Raw genomic sequence first — 17408 nt, forward strand, 5'->3', positions numbered from 1 at the left:
GTTGATGGAAGTATTTCAGATTGCATGTGAAAACCCCACACTGTACCCCAGAAGTGCATTAATGTACATAGTTACCATTCAATAAAAAAAAAAAAGGAAAAAAAAATTAAAAAATAAAATAATGAAAAAATATATTAGATGTCAGGGATGTGTCCTACCAAGAAAACCAGAATGTCATGTGTTTGGCCCTTGAGGAGGTGGGAACTACACATTTTTGTTTTGTTTTCTCAGTGGGAGGGTTGCTAAAACATATAATGTGGTTCTACAATTCCAAGGTTCCACTTGAAATCCAAAAATTTAAGGGAAGCTGAAGAGTTTCGCCACACTAATGAGCAGCAGCGAGTCCTGGAAGGGTGTCCGCCTGCCCATCCCAGTGCGTTTGTTATTGAAGCGCTTTCTGTTTTGTTCTCATCAGTTAGTTTTTTGCTGTCTAGTGTTTGCCATGATCTGGGGTAGACAGTGGGGGTTGGTGAAAGGAGGCTGTGGATGGAGGGTAGGAAGGAGCGTCTACCTGCAGCGGCAAGGTCTGTGAACACCCCTGGCCACCCTGAGCCCACAGCAACCAGGGAAGACTTCAAGGAGGTGGTGGGTGGCATTTGAGTTCAGTTGTGAAGGAAGAAACAAAGGTACCCAGGCAGCAAGGTGGGCGAAAAGCAGGTGAACGCTCCGGTGATGTTGGAGGGGCAGAAGTGCGCCATCTGCAGGAGACGGGGCAGCAAGCAGCCTGTTGTGACAGGAACGGGGCTTGCGGCCGGTTCACTGGTCATAAGCCCAAGTGTGGCAGGCCCCCGCCTCATATAAATTACGGAAATGGAATTATACTTGTCTTTGCCACTTTGCAAATCTAGGTTTGTCTGGAGTAGTAACTATGCTGTGAACTTCTGAACAGTCCTTGTCCGGTCGATGTATCCAAATCTCAGACAGATTCCATTTATTTCGCGCAGGTGCGTTTTCTGCCTCCTTAGAAATTACTGTGCCTCTGTGCAGATAATTCAGCCATGTAGCAAGTTCTGTTTATGAGGCTTTTGATCAGCCACTACTGTGAGCTGTTATTCAACTATTCTATTCTATTCTTTTCTTTCTTTCTTTTTTTTTTTTTAAAGGCAGAGTCTCACTCTGTTAATGCTGCAGTAGAGTGATGTGGCATCATCATAGCTCAGGGCAACTTCAACTTCAACCTCAACTTCAAACTCTTAAGCTTCAGCAATTCTCTTTTCTCAGCGCCCACTCTGCGTAGCTGGGACTACAGGTGTCCACCACCATGCCTGGCTAGTTTTTTCATTTTTAGTAGAAACAGGATCTCGTTCTTGCCCAGGTTGGTCTCAAACTCCAGGCAATCAAACTGCCTTGGGCTCCCAGAGTGCTAGGAATACAGGCCAGGAGCCACTACAGCTGGCTGGTTCTGTCTTTTATGGATTTTGTCCTCTTCATTCCCCCTCAATTCTACAACTTTTGCAGCAAGTTATTAATAGCCCTGAAAGAACCATGCTGGTCCCAGACACTCCTCCCACATCTGTCAGCTTTTGGGTTAATTCCAAAGCCTACTTGCCCATGACTTTGATTCACTATACAATTATTTAAATTGAAGACTATATTTCAGACTAATATTTGGTGATGCTATTTTTCCATAAATAGAATGATTGTCATTGCAACAGTAAATGTCAATTTATTTAGTAAAATAAAAACAGAGTATTGTGATTCTTCATGAAGTAGGACATCAGTAAGAAATGAAAATCCATCAGTAAAATGCTACTTACTGTAATTTTTTTCACTTCTTCTGGTATAGATCTGGGAAGAATTGATAATGTCTTTGTTTCAAATCAAATAGACTTAGATGCCACTCTTTTAGATACCTTAAATAGGCTTTAGAAATGTGAATTAAAAATTTAGTTAGGCATTTATGCACATAATCCATTGTGCTGGGAAGTCCATTGGGTTAAACTCAGTCACAAGTGATAACTAAATTTTTTCTTTTTCTTTTTTACACATGTGAGAATGACTTGATCTTAAAGGGACTTGGAAAATTTGGAGAATATATTAAAATGAGATAATTTAGTCTAGAATTATAATTCTTCTAAGATCTTCAGATTCCAGGGGAATGATTTGACAAAAGAGTGGCAGAGAAATATTTCACAATTATTTCTTGTAAGGCAAATTGGGTTAGGGACTTTGGAAACAAATATTTAACTTTCTACTTTCTAAAATCACCTGTATTGGGCTTTTTCTTTTTCTGCTTCTTTTTCAGCTCCTTGTGGCTATAATGTAACATCTCAGAATGGCACCATCTACTCTCCGGGGTTTCCAGATGAATACCCAATTTTGAAGGATTGCGTTTGGCTTATCACGGTGCCTCCAGGGCACGGCATTTACATCAACTTCACCTTGTTACAGACGGAAGCCGTTAATGATTATATTGCTGTTTGGTAAGAGAACATTCAAGTGAAAAATAACCTGTAATTGTGATGAACTATTCTGATTTAGCAATTATATGCCACTTATATGTCCAGTTATGCATCTAGAATAAATGAGTTGGGAAAAAATTTCCCCAATGAAATCAGGAGAATAGAGAATAGATTTCATGTAGTATAATTAGGTTTTGCTCTATGGAGGAAGTATCCAGGATTGTTTTTAATATATGAGAATATCCCAAGATTTTTTTATTTTCTGACAGAATAGCTGTCGGGGTCTTTTGACATTATGTGATGGTTTTAGGAATATTGAAGAAATGGTTATATGGAGCCTCCTGCCCACTTTCTTTTATTATTATTATTTTTATTATATCACAACTTTGTACATTGATCCATTTATGGGGTACAGGGTACTGCTTCGATATACAATGTGAAATGCTTACATTGAACTCAATAACACATCCATTACAATTATACTCATTTCTTAATAGTTTTGAAATGTACCATTGCATCATGCACATTAGGTGAGGGCCCCCCAAATATCCTCCCTCTTCCCATATCTCCCTTCCCCGCCCCTGTCTCTCCTCTTCCCTTCTACTTTCTAGACTGTAGGCATGTTCTGCCATTCATATGATTGTGTAGGTGATTATATATTGATTTCATAGAAGTATTGAGTACATTGGATACTGTTTTTTCCATTTTTGATATTCTTTACTAAGAAGAATATGTTCCAGCTCCATCAAGGTAAACATAAAAGAGGTGAAGTCTCTATCCTTTTTTATGGCTGCTTAGTATTCCATAGTTTATGTATACCACAATTTGTTAATCTATTCATGGGTTGATGGGCACTTGAGTTCTTTTCATGTCTTGGCTATTATGAATTGGGCTGCAATAAACATTCTAGTGCAAATGTCTTTGTTGTAAAATAATTTTTGATCATCTGGGTATATACCTAGTGGAGGAATTGCAGAATTGAACAGTAGGTCTACTTTCAGTTCCTGAGTGTTCCCCAAACTTTTTTCCAAAAAGGCTGTATTAGTTTGCATTCCCACCAGCAGTGTAGAAGTGTTCCCTTCTCTCTGCATCCACACCAACATCTGTAGTTTGGGGATTTTGTGATGTAGACCAATCTTACTCCTCCTACCCACCTTTGTAAGTGCTGCAGAGCCACCTTCCTGGGACTCAAGTGGTAATGCTGAGCCAGGGCAGGTGGGGTCGGAAGTGCTGGCTCTCTTCCCACAGAGCCAGACTTGGGGGACTGCCCAGCTCCACTTCTGCTCCCTGGGGTAGAGTTCACAGGGGAAGCAGAACTGACCATTTTCCTGCTATACTAGGAGCACAAGGAGCATGTGCCCTGGCTGCTAGGAGTGGTGTGCTATAGGAATAAACTGCCAAGAAAACTAAAGATGTAATCGCAGGTGGCACCTGTACATGTGTGTTTGTGTTCGTGTGTGTTCTGTCCTGTGTCTGAACGTAGGGTTGTTTGTACGTCTGTGTCTGTATGTGTGTATGAGTCTGTGTTTGTGTGTCTGTATGGTGTTGTGTGGTGCACATAAGTTGTATGCCTGGCTGGGTATGTATCTGTGTGTCTCTGTGGGTGTCTGTGGATCTGTGTGTGAGGGTGTGTGGTTGTATGTGTGTTTGCCTGTGTGTGTGGTATATATGCAGTGTGTGTCTTGGTGAGTCTATGTGTATGGTGAGTGTGGTGTATATGGAGGTGTGTCTACACTTATCTCTGTGTGTGTGTGTGTAGTGCAGCAAACCTCTTGTCAGAACCCACAGGGCAGGAACTGAACAGTACCCATAGCAGGTGACACAGAGTTAACCTGTTCATTTTGTGAGAAACAGCCTAACACAGGGCACATGGGGTGGGAGACTCCTGAGGGGCTGTAGAAAGAAGTCCTGGCAGGAGATGATGCCACCTGCCTGCGGATGTGAGCACAGGAGAAGCAGAGAACTTGAAATACCACCTCAACCCCAGGGAGTTGCCATTTTAAATGCAAAGTGAAGCAGCACAGCAGGGTCGCGTGGGCAGCTCCTCGTGTTTACAGGGAGAGTGGACAGGCTTGACAGTCCAGGTGCCTATTGTCAGGGGCCAGCGACAGGGAGAGACAAAAGTTCAGTCCACCTTGTGAGTATCAAATATCTTGATGCTTCCAAACACCAGATCCAGAAGATGGTTCCATTTCATTTGATTTTTTAATATTTTAACTCATTAGCCAGCAATTCCCTACTGTCGCTCATAATTAAATAGACATCTGCATCAGTGGTTCTCTCTATATTTCCCAGGGATGGTCCAGACCAGAACTCACCTCAGCTGGGTGTTTTCAGCGGGAACACAGCCCTGGAAACGGCCTACAGTTCCACCAACCAGGTCCTGCTCAAGTTCCACAGTGACTTTTCAAATGGAGGCTTTTTTGTCCTCAATTTTCACGGTCAGTTCATTTTTACCCCATGGATTGAGGTGGAGGATTTCATGTGAAGTTTCCCACAGTGCAGTGGTCACTGGTACCTGGTTCCCCGACTCTGCCACCAGAGCCTGTAGGACGGCCTCCCACTGGAGGCCAGAGTTCCCTGGGATCCTTTCCCTTTCATGATAACATCACGATTTCACAGCTTATCTCACCAAGCTTGGATTCACTCCAAGATAAATGTATTCTAAGTGAAACTCTGATAGGAATGCCATTGAAATGCATTTGGTACCTTTATAGATTTACCCATCCATGTCTCCAGATGAAGTGATGTAGCAAATGTCATGTAATTACAAATGGAAGAACGCATCTCTATAACCTTGAGAATGAACTCTAAACAATATGGGGGGTAAAGTCGACCAACAGTCCCTTGTCTCCTAAGGACGCCACCTCCCATGGATTTCCTCAGGACAAGGGATACAGAATCATGTTTCAAATCTCAACATGGGCAGGGAGCTACTCACAGTCAGATCATTTCCCTTCTCAGAATTCCAGATATATGTAAAGTGTGTTTGTTTAATGTTATTTATTTTATTAATTGTATACTTTTTCCCGTTTATACCTTATTCCGTGGCATTAACTAATCATGTGAGCCTTTGGAGCTTGAGAATTTTATAAAACAATGATTTATAAGTATAGACATTTCAGAGTACTAAGCATTATAACAACTTTAAGAGGAATGTGGTTCTTTTGTTAACTGTGGTGTTTATTCAGCAAATGTAATTGCAATTATTGCTTTTCCCATCAATCATTTAGCATTTCAGCTCAAGAAATGCCCACCTCCTCCAGCCGTTCCCCAGGCAGAAATGCTCAGAGAGGATGATGACTTTGAAATAGGTAATATTTCCTTCATTACGTGCCATTAACTCAGCCTGTCTTTGTCTATACCCACCTCTCCCTGTAATAGTTAGTCTAGCAAATAGGCAATTTGTCAGAAAAGAACTATCCCTAAAGCATTTCTGAGAGCTTATACGGAGGTCATGTATCACCTAGAAAATGTTTTTACTTTATTTCCATGGTCCATTTTTGTTTTGCCATTTGAATTTTCCTTTTTGTCATTTTGAGTATTTTTGGCCTCATAATTTCTGTACTAATATTGGTTAAGTTTAAGATAGCATTATTGTCAAGTAAAAATTGGAAGTAAGGGCAACGCCTGTGGCTCAAAGGAGTGGAGCACCAGCCCCATATACCACAGGTGGCAGGTTCAAACCCAACCCTGGCCAAAAACTGCAAAAAAAATTGGAAATAGTACTATTTTTTAAACAGGCTAAAAATACAGACATTGCTTCCAAACAGGTTTGCATGTTGGTTAAATCATGAAGTAGTCATGTGTTTGATGCACTCATACTCCCCAAATGTCACAGAAACACACCCTCCTTGTTTGCTGTGTTGATTCTCCCAGGAGACTTTGTGCAGTACCAGTGCCATCCGGGGTACACCTTGGTGGGAACCGACACTCTGACCTGTAAGCTCAGCGCCCAGTTGCAGTTCGAGGGTTCCCTCCCAACATGTGAAGGTATGCAGTTTGGTGCTAAGAATACATATACTCATTTAACATAAAAAACTGTATTGACCTGAAGTTCTTTGTATTTGAACTTAGTCTCTGTCTGTGCTATGATCCCACTGCAATCAAAATAACCTGTGAAGGCAAATGTCTAAGGACTTTTCTTTCATTTAGCTAGCCCTAGAAATTAAATCAAAGCCACGTTAAATGAGAAATCATATTTTTTTCATGACAATTATCATAAAAATGTTAAAATATATAGATAATTTGAAATCACTTTAAAATCTGGATAATTTAACACATGAATTCCTACCATCTAGCTCCCACCATAAGTACTTACAAAACTTCCTTTGTCACATGTCTATCTCTCTGATATCTTTCTAATCATCTAGAAATTATCTCTTATTTTTGATGCATTTCAAAATAAATTTGGGTGTCATTTTATTTCTTCTTAAGCACTTCAGCATAAAAATAATGAGCTAGTATTTAATATTTTTGAAGTAAACTTTATAAGATGTACACATCTTGTGTTTTATTAACATGCCTTTAAAATACATAGATTATGCAGAAGAACGTGGATAATCTACGACAGTAGTACAAGGTTGAGTCTGAATGCATTGATTCCATCAATTCAAATACAATTAGATTATGTTAAGAGCATCACTCAATAGGCACCACCTCCGTGTATCACTGAACTGTTCTCTTAGAATCAGTGTCTGTACCATGTTACGAAACTGACAATGACCTACCTCCTTGTAGGTTTTCCCCTCAAAACGGGGGGAGATATAAAATATTCACTTTTTGCCCTTGTATGTAAATATTCACCTCTTTAGTGTACATTTTATTTTTTAAAAATCATCGCCTTAAATTTCTCAGAATAGATGACTCTAAGCAAAGGTGATCTTAGTTGTGATGCAAAGACAGGCGTACAATTTACTTCATGTGCTATTCTAAAAACAGAAAATCTGTGGTTTTTGTGTTGTCCTCCCCAGATAAACCTAGTTCCCACTTAAATGAAGTTTAACTCATGGCATTCTAAGAACAGGGCACAGCTGTACACCAAAATAATGACGTTTTCATCAATGATGAACCACAGGTCCGAAGGTAGTCCCGTGAGATTGCAATGAGGCTGAAAACTTCCTGTCACCTAGAAGTTTCTTCCTGACATCTAGCAGCTATAACATCATAGCTTAACCCATTACCTCTTCCATGTTTAGAAGTGTTTACATACACCAGTATTTACCATTGCATTACAGTTACCTATAATTTCAGCACAGTAACCTGCTATCCAGGTGTGTAGCCTGAGAGCAGTAGGCCGTTCCATGCTAGATGTGTAACAGGCTGAACCATCCAGGATGCATTTCACAGAATATTTCCCCGTCAACAAGTGATGCATGGCTGTAAATCAACATGACATGAGTATCCTTCTCTAAACTTCCTCAGCTGTCACACACATCTGCAGGGAGTGTCCAGCACAAAACACACACCCCTTTTACCCACATGAAAGACTCCCCCACCCTACCAAACTCCTGGCCATTACCATGCAGAATATCCCACTTCTTTCTCACTTAATTCTGTGACTGTGTTGAAAATGAACTGAGCGTGATGTGCGTTGTCATTTTCTGAACAGCTCATTATTTAGAGACAGTGAATAGAACTCAGATATCTTTTATCAAACCCATAATCACATAAGAACTTAATTATAATCTTTCTTTAAGTCATTTTCTATTATTTGATTGATTTAATTGGGCTAAAGTAGGGGCCACTGTCTTAAAAAATTCTTGATGAAAAGCCATACTAGCTCTCAGCTGTACTTCTTCAAATGTCATAACCACACTTTTAGAAGTTCTGCTTTGAAAATCCCCACATAGTTTTGAGAAACAAGAGGAGTAAATTGTTGTTTATTTATAGGCAGATATTTTCATATTAGAGATTTATCTTTGTTTAAATTAACTAAGGGATGTCACATAAGTGAATTTGCTCATGTTGAGGAAAGAGAAGTATTTCCAAAAGTGAAGAGAAATAACAAAGGGTTGGAACACAAGGGGTGTGTGGCTCCTTGCTGCTACATCTTGGGGTGTTTGGGGGAAGAGGTAAACTTAGTGGGACCAGAAACCCAAAGTAGGGCCAGATGTTAAAAGGTCTTCCGTGTCAGGTTTCTTCATGCTGTAAACAACGGGATCCATCAGTAGTCTCCAGAATATTCATTTTTTCAGAAAATTAGAAACATACATTATTAATGAACATTAAAGAGAATCAGTGACCTTCAGATAATGGCCATTCTGGAAAGCACCCGTAGGAGGCTGCGTAAAAACAGCTTCCCAGCTCCAGCTTCCTCCGGCACAGGCATGATAACAACGGCTCTGGGTGACAGGTTTTCCCGCCTGTTTACAGAGTGTTCTCAGTTTTTATAATTTTCTCATATGTGTAGGTGCTTTTAAAAATTAATCTCAATTACTTATAAACCTTAATTTATTTTATTAATCCTGTATTACAAATACTAATCTTTTATTCATTTTGCTGAAGGCCTGCAAGATGCATTATATAATACACTTTGGTTTTTAAGGCTCATATCTGATTTTGCTTCAAAAATAAGCTAAAGAAATAAGATTGTGTCGAGGGATGCTGGAACACAGCAGAGTGGTGTCTGGGAGAGACCTGCTCCTTTCAGTTGTGTTTTTGACAGGAGCCCCGAGCAGGTGCTTCCCGTGGTGGGAGATTCCCACCTTCTCCCGTGGAGATGCAGTGTATTTTTTAATGTCTAATTGCTGCTAGAGAAATGAGCACCTCAGCTGTAGGAGAGCACACAGGCCTGTGAAACCTTCCCCACTGAGTGGGCGTTGCCCCTAGCAACGCGAAGGGATAGGTACATGAGAAGACACAAGAAAGAGCAAGACAAACCAAATGAAACAAACAAAATAGCACTTTGGTTTCTGGGGGACACATTCAAATGCATTTTTCAAACAATACATATGTCTGGGAAAAAAAATATTGTTACGTGTTGTAAGAAAATGTTACAAATAATTTTGCTTATGTTTTCATTTTGCCTTCTCCAAGAAACAAAATTAGCATTTCAAAAACGAAAAGAATAAGAACAGCTATGCATAAAATGCTGCTTCTGGGTTAGAATCCCTGCACTGCATTAAACCCTGAGATGTGCTGATCGTTTCCTGGATGGACTCAGCAACTAAGTAGAAGCTTTTCTATTTCCAAGTGGTCTGAAGTTCCAATGTAATCTCATAACTATTGCTGCAATGATAAAATCACAGTCCTCTCACAGGGTAGAGAGACAGGCTGAAGATTTTTTTTACAAATACTACCCCAAAATGCCACATGGTGGGATGTAGGTGTCAGGAAAAGCAGGCATCTGATCTTATCACACCTCATCCCTGTAACAAATTGTTTCCATGCAGTGGTTTACATTTAAGAAAAACATCTACATTTATTGCATCAAGATGTTGTAAAACCTGAGGGTAGCTTGCTCTCTATTCACATCAGAGCCAGGAAAACTCCAGCTCTTATTGGAAAATCAGAGCAGGAGCCTCTGAAACTCCAGGCCCCGGCCTGCTCAGATGCACACAGACACAGATGCTTTGGAATGGGCATAATATGTTCGGCAAAGTGATCTGACCATCATCTCATGAGAAAAATAATACTTTTAAACCACTTGGTTCAGTCCCTGTGTTCTGCTTAAGGATCATTTTTGATTATATTATTGCCATTATTTTATCATTATAAATATTTTAAAAATCTCACCTAAAATACGTATTACATTTAAAAAATTCTATGAAGTGTTTCATCGTTGGTGGTCTTCTACCTAAATGTTTTCTAAATTTTAAGATATATTTTAATTAGCACACTAAGATAAATAAAAGAAAATAGGAAATAAATTTCTCTTTAGCAGTTACTCAAACCAAAGATTATTTTGAAAGCTTTGCTCATAAGTTTGAGGCGTGTCTTTTTTTCGAAATATATATGAATAAATAATACACATTTATCTAGTTAAAAGAAGATAACAAGACACATGTTTATGACAAAGGCTCTTTTTTGTTAAGATGAAGGTGATTATTGAACTTTTCAAAACTCAATAAATGGTTTTGGCACACCTCTATGCAACAATCTCAATAATAGACATCATTATCCATTAGTAGTCCTTAAAGCAAACTATTTCTGGAAGCCAATTTAATTTTCCAATGAGAGAAATTAATCACTAAGGGATTCTTTGGGTGCTTTTGTCTGTTCATACCTATGCAGATCATTTTTATTTTTATTAACCTGAAAATCATTCAATAAGGACAAAAAGAAACTAGGAGGAGGAAAGTACGTCGATGTCCATAATATCTTAACAATGGATTTGCAAAGAATTCGTCCCTTAGCAACCAGACTCCAGCCTCACAATAGGAAACCGCCGTGTGAACTGTGGGTTTGAGCCCAGGTCCCCCATTCACTCTTTTCCCAGGGTCTCCAGCAGTCACACAGAATGTTTAAATTGTATTATTCTGAGTACAGTAACCCCGCCTTATCTGAGGTTTCACTTCCAGCAGTTTCAGTTACCTGTGGTCTGACGTGGTTGGACATCAGTTTTAACCTACATGCCATTAGTGTGATGACATCTTTCCACGGTCCCCCTCTGTCTGCTGGGAACTTGAATTCTCTTTTTGTCTGTCGTACCCCTGGGGTGTACACTCTCTGCCCCACACAATGTGATCATCATGAAACACACAGGGCAGACAGGATTCTGTACTATCCACAGTTTCCGGCACCCATGGAGGATAAGGTATTTTAAAAACTGAAATAAACACACTTCTGGTTTTACTGCATAAAATTTCAGCATATTTGTATGACATTATTATGTTGAAAAGGCGAGGTGCTACTGTACAGTTCAGCAGGGAAAATGTGGATGCCATAATGAAATCCACGATGTACCTGCCCCAAGTTGAGGTCTGTGAGACCTGGGAATATGCAGGCTCGGAGCACATAACTGGAAGGCAAAGCTGCATGAATACTTGTTGTGGTTCAACGTTGCACTCCCGCAATGTTGGCACCTGGTGCTGAATTTGGTCGCAGCTCACTGAGATCGCTTTGCCGTTTCACTGTCTCTTCTGCACCAGGACAGAAGCTGTCCTGTTAGAGGTGGGCTCATTTTGTTGATGCAAACCTTTACCCTGCTTCTCTCTCCAGCACAATGCCCAGCAAATGAAGTCCGGACAGAGTCATCTGGAGTAATTCTCAGCCCAGGGTATCCAGGCAACTATTTTAACTCCCAGACATGCTCTTGGAGCATTAAAGTGGAACCAAACTATAACATTACCATCTTTGTGGACACGTTTCAAAGTGAAAAGCAATTTGATGCCCTGGAAGTATTTGATGGTAAGTTTCTTTGTGTACCAGTGACCTGAACATCATTAATATAAACCCCATTATGTTTTAGTAACATAAGGACTTAAATACATTCTTGAATTAAATTTCACCCCCCCCCCCAGAAGAAAAAATAAAACCAAGACTGTTCTGGAAATGTGCAGTCTCAGAGAACAAGTGGTCTCTGAAATCTTGCCATGTTATTAATGAGGCAACTTTTCAAACAATTAGAATGTTTAATGATAATACTGAAAATATGTTGAATTTTCTTTATTCTTTATTCTTTCCTTTATCTGGAGATAGAGATGATCTCAAATAGATTTCTTTTTCCTGAGCATTATACTAATTCCCAAGGTATTTTAGGAAATTTAAGAAGTCTAGAGCTACTTCAATCAACTTAAATGATTATTTTACTAGAAATATATAAAAATAATGGCTCACAGAGATTTCTAGATGGCAAAAGCTAAAGAGGATTTTAGTGTGCAGTTTTTGAAGTAGAGAAATATCATTAATGAAACACATGCTAATACTGTTTTCACAATATAATTTTTATACCTTTCTAATTAACATTTTAATATAAAAGTGCTATGATTAAAAGTACTATGTATTAAACTGTCAATTCAAAATGGAAAAAAATGTTATTTTTTTTTTGTATAAAAGCATCATCACAGCCCACAAAGTAAGATTAGATAAAATTACAGCTGTACATAAAAACAAGGTTTTCACACATATTGAGGGATTTGTCATTGAATTCAGATAAATAGTAGTCTATGCAGTGAAAAAAATACTCTAATTGATTCAGTATGTTTTTATAAGCATTTTTCTGACTTGAATCACTGTAGTCAAATTGCTGGTATTGATAGACACCATGTGAATCAGTTCATGTATTTTTGAAGATGAACTACTGAACTGGAAATTAAATGCAGATTTTTATACATACTGAAGGACAATATTTTCATTTTCAGCGGATGTCTTTTTTAAGTGTAGATTCAAACTGACATGTCACCATTGAAGACTTTCCTCTTCCTCTTTCAGAGTAGAGAGAAATAACCCATTAGTCAAATATAAAAACAAGGCTTTTATGTCAATGAGGAAAGATGTTAAGTGCTATCTGATGCTTATTAGGTGCCACAGAAAATTAACAAATAAGTAAGATAATGTGAGCCCCTGTAGACTCACAGGCGAGGCCTCTGTGCATGTGTGTTTGTGTGTATAGAGACTGGTATAGTCCTACACATGCCGTATTTTATTAAATAAATTTAAATGCGTGAAGATTCTTTTGTTTCACCTTAGTTAAATGGAAATATTACTGGCAGCACTGTCATGTCTTTTGGTTTCTCTTTTGTGTATTTAGAATAAGTAGTAGTGATGAGAACTTTCTGCGTTGCCCAGGCCGGTCCCAAAGGTCTAGTCTCACGCGATTCTCCTGCTTTGTTTGCCTAAAGTCCTGGGATTACAGTTTGAGCCACTGTGCCTGGCCCATGTGTTTTAATTTCAGGAGCAACACTTTTATCCATAACTTTCAATGCATGAATATTTATTTAATAAAATATGGCACGTATAGGACTATACAGGTCTCTATACACAAACACACACATGCACAGAGGGCTCGCCTGTGAGTCCAGCTGTGCTCATTATTTTATTTACCTGTTAATGTTTTGCACCTCTGGATTGAAATTTGATCTTCCCCAAATCTGGATAATTCATGTCCATTATAAACGTCGGGTAAAATAGATCACAGAGACAACAGCATAAAAGTCGCTGTCAAAATTACTAGAGATCTATGGCTATGATTGTGCTTGTCTTGAAGATTTTTCTATGAAATGAAAGGTCAGAGTTTTAGATGAATAACTTTTTTAAGCAATTGCATTTCTGTTGCAGTAAATGTCATATGTATCTCTCTTTTTAAAAAACTGGGGCTCTTTTATAGTTCATGGGTTGACCAACAAACATGTCAAATACCCCGACTTTAAATTTTATTAGCCCAGGAGTATGCAAGTCTTCATAGCTCAATTGGTAGATAAACCATAATTTTTAAAAACAGAATTTTAGTCATTATAGAACTTAGTTGAGAAAAGTGTGGAAATTAAGATTGTGGTTCACTGGTGAGACGCTTAGTTTTCTTCTTGTTGACACCCACCACTTTCCTCTTTACACTGTGCTAATTTTCTGTACATACCAGGCTGGTGTTGGCTTTTAAAGAACAGCCCTTCTAGAAAGTGTGCTGCTACATTTCAGGCAAAGAGAAGAGAAGAGAAGGAAAGAATGGAAGGAATAGATGTCAGATTAAGAACACCTAAAACTTTACTCTTAAGTCCTGTTGTTAGAAATGGCATTTTAAAATATCGTAAATTCAAGCTAATTGACTTCCCAGCAGCATTTTATTTCAAAACTATGCTATCTCTTTAAACATCAACAAGCAAACCAACACACAAAACACGGTTCTGTATTCTTAGTTATAAAACAATCCTCTTGTGCGGGGCACCTCCTGGGCAACTCACCCATGTGGATCTATCAGAATAAGAACAAGCATTTCTTCTGTTTTTTCCACTGCTCTAACCAACACAACATTGCCTGAATATTTAATATTCTGGCTTTTAGTATTTGCTTACTATGGCTCCCATGACAAAATACCACACTCTGGGTGGCTGAAACAAAAATCTATCCTCACAGTCAGAGGTGAAGATGTGGCAGGACTGGACCGTGCTGATGCCTTTCCCTGGGGCTGCTCAGGCTTCCCCTCCTCTGTCTGTGTCTGGGTCCTGACCCTCTTTCTCATGAGGACCCTAGTCGTATGGGATTAGGGACACCCTATTGACCTCATTTCACCTCTTTAAAGACCCTCTCTCCAAATATAGCCCCATTCTGACTTCACAGTATCAAGTTGGGAGAGACAAAGTGCTGCCAATAACAGTTTTATTTGGAAAAATCATTAGAACTACTCTGATTGGGAGTGACACAAAGAGCAAAGTATGGCTCATCAGTATCTTAGTCTGAATACAAAATTTATGTATAACTCTGAAAGACAGCCACATTCTGACATTCTCTGATGTGTTTCCTGGGTGTGACTGTGAAATGTGGAAAAGCTATGGAACCTTCTAAAAGCTGAGATCGTGTGGGGCTCCCTAACAGAGACCCTGAGGTGTGACCGCAGAAAAGTGATCTCTCTCAGTAAATAGGGTAGGGTCACGGTGATGAGAATAATGCCAGCTGTCCGTATATCGCACTTGATTTAACTGATGTTTAATGTTAACTTTTGTTTCTTAATTTTTGAAAGATTTCAAATTCTGTGTACACAAAGATGAAAGTTAAAAGTAGGTATGAATTTTAGAATTTTGGCAAATTCAGATTTACCATAGGCTCTTATTTTATGAAGAAGTGATGCAAGTAGGTGAATTTAGAGGCTCCAGGCACATCCGAATCTCCTTGCCTCTCTCCTTTAAGGACTGAGCATCCTGAGGCCAGAGTCCTGTGGGTTTCTACTTTGCATGTTTTTATAATTCATTCTCTCTACGTGTCTTCATACACATGTTTATTTTGTGTATTTTTGAATTTTTACATAATGACTGTTGTGTTTTTGGTGTGGAAGGAGAGATGCCTGGGGTACCCCTGGGGTGACCCCCTTGTGACCCTACTTTTCCTATTGTACATATTTACCTTAAAAGAGATATTTTTAGTAATCAAAAATATGCTATTTTAAGAGCTGCCTATGCTGATACATGTATTTCTAGTTTCCTAATTTCAGTAATATATGCATCTGATCTCATTTCATGGCATTTTCAATTATTTCTTAGAACCCTAAACTACTACTCCAGATCCAAAATTTACCATGAATAATAATGCTGGAATACACATTTTTGCCATATCAATAAGATTTTTATATGTATTCTGGAGTTTTTAGAAAATTAATTAAATCTTCAATGTTTCTGGGTGTTGCCAAATTAATTGCCCCTTAAAGTGATTGTACTAATTTATCCTCCCTTAGTCCTGCATGAAAGTTATATTTCCCTACACAAGCATAATATTACAAATACTAATAGTAAAAAATAAGGTCTTTTTTCTAGTTACTGCCATTTTACAAAGTTCATTTGATTTAATTATTATGCTGTTAATCCCATGTGCATCTGGAATTATTTCTGTAGATTGTTTTATTTTTATCAGGGAATTTCTGTGTTGCTACAGTCACTTAAAATTCTTTGTCCATTTGGGTAATAAATAACAATAGATATGATGCACAGAGACGCCACTGGATCAGAAGCCAACAGGAGCCCCCTGATTTCGTAGTTCCTCACTGGTCTTTGAACTCTTCCTGTTTGTCTCTCCACTTAGGCTCTTCTGGACAAAGCCCGCTGCTGGTCGTGCTAAGTGGGAACCACACTGAGCAGTCGAACTTTACAAGCAAGAGTAATCAGTTATACCTCCGCTGGTCCACTGATCATGCAACCAGCAAGAAAGGATTCAAGATTCGATATGCAGGTCAGTAAATGAAATTTACATTTACTATAAAAGTGTTCTTGATACAAGTGATCTTTACTACATAAAAGCAATTGAAATAGAGATTTACAATATAAACTCTGAAGCTTGATAATAAGCTGCAATAGAAATAGTATGATGGGAGATTATTGTGAGAGATATCTCTAAATGATATTAGGAAATTTGTTGATTAATATTTTAAAATTTTATTACAGCACACTCTACCCCATGATTGCATTAATATACACAGTTATGCTATAAGAAATATATAAAAAAAAACTTTCAAACCATTATAATGGATAGCATAGAGCAGAGAAGGATGGCAGACTAGAGACAGCTTCCCTGCAACTGGCACAGTGAGACTGGGGAGACAAGACCTCTGGCTTGTGGGCTCTACCCAGAAACATCCCTTCAGGGGCATGGGGAAGTAGCGGGAAGCTTCAGGACCCCAAGAGGAGAACTAAAGCAGCAGAGAAGCAGCAAATGTTTGAGATTGGTCTGAGGCCGGCTGGCTGTGGTGGCTCCCACAGCAGCAGTGAGAGTTTGCAGGCAGGGAAGACCTTCCCTGTGGTTTTTTTTTTTTTTTTTTTTTGGACTTGGGCACTTGATTGAGTTACCTTGGGAGACCTTGGGCAAGTGAGCAAGTAACTTTGAATAATGCCCAGAGGCTGGGACTAAGCCATCAGAGCTGAATAGAGCTTTAGTTGTTGGGCCGCAGGCTAGGCACAACCATTGTTGGGAGAGCTGCCTTGTAGGCTCAATCCTCAGGGTCCTAGAGCAAGGCCAATTTTTTTTTTAAATGATGTGTTTCCTAAATATTTATTTAGTGCTTACTATGTGATAAGGTACTATTAGGTGCCGAAACAAAGTTGCTATTAGTAGTTTGGTATTTTTTCTTTTTTTATTAAATCATAGCTATGTACATTAATACTGTCATGGGGTATAGTGTGATGTTTTTATATACAATTTGAAAAATATTCATTAAACTGGTTAATTTCTGGAGTGCCTGATAAGTGGGCCCCCACTTCTGGAGAGATCTGAGCAACATATGCTCTCCTGGAAAAGCCACTGCCTAGCCAGGGGATATTGTTTGGAAAGGTCAAGGTATGTCTGTTAAGTGGGCTGAGGACAGATTCAGGCTCTCAGCCCTGCAGGGTTTGATCACATGTTTGCCAGGCAATATTCAGCAAGATA

The 17408-nt window shown here is 39.0% G+C and overlaps 1 protein-coding gene across 1 annotated transcript in view; it reads left to right on the forward strand.

The window, feature by feature from the left end:
• CSMD1 (CUB and Sushi multiple domains 1) overlaps positions 1 to 17408 on the forward strand; it is a 1810668-nt gene that overhangs the window by 1676213 nt on the left and 117047 nt on the right. The window contains exons 43-48 of the mRNA XM_023517585.1: positions 2246 to 2423; positions 4698 to 4843; positions 5636 to 5716; positions 6282 to 6395; positions 11565 to 11753; positions 16071 to 16217. Of these exons, the coding sequence (XP_023373353.1) occupies positions 2246 to 2423; positions 4698 to 4843; positions 5636 to 5716; positions 6282 to 6395; positions 11565 to 11753; positions 16071 to 16217 (855 nt within the window). The remainder of the gene's footprint in view (positions 1 to 2245; positions 2424 to 4697; positions 4844 to 5635; positions 5717 to 6281; positions 6396 to 11564; positions 11754 to 16070; positions 16218 to 17408) is intronic.

The sequence above is a fragment of the Otolemur garnettii genome, unplaced genomic scaffold, assembly GCF_000181295.1.
Source record: "Otolemur garnettii isolate 467f Iridium unplaced genomic scaffold, OtoGar3 scaffold00114, whole genome shotgun sequence".
In the NCBI taxonomy this organism is placed as follows: domain Eukaryota; kingdom Metazoa; phylum Chordata; class Mammalia; order Primates; family Galagidae; genus Otolemur; species Otolemur garnettii.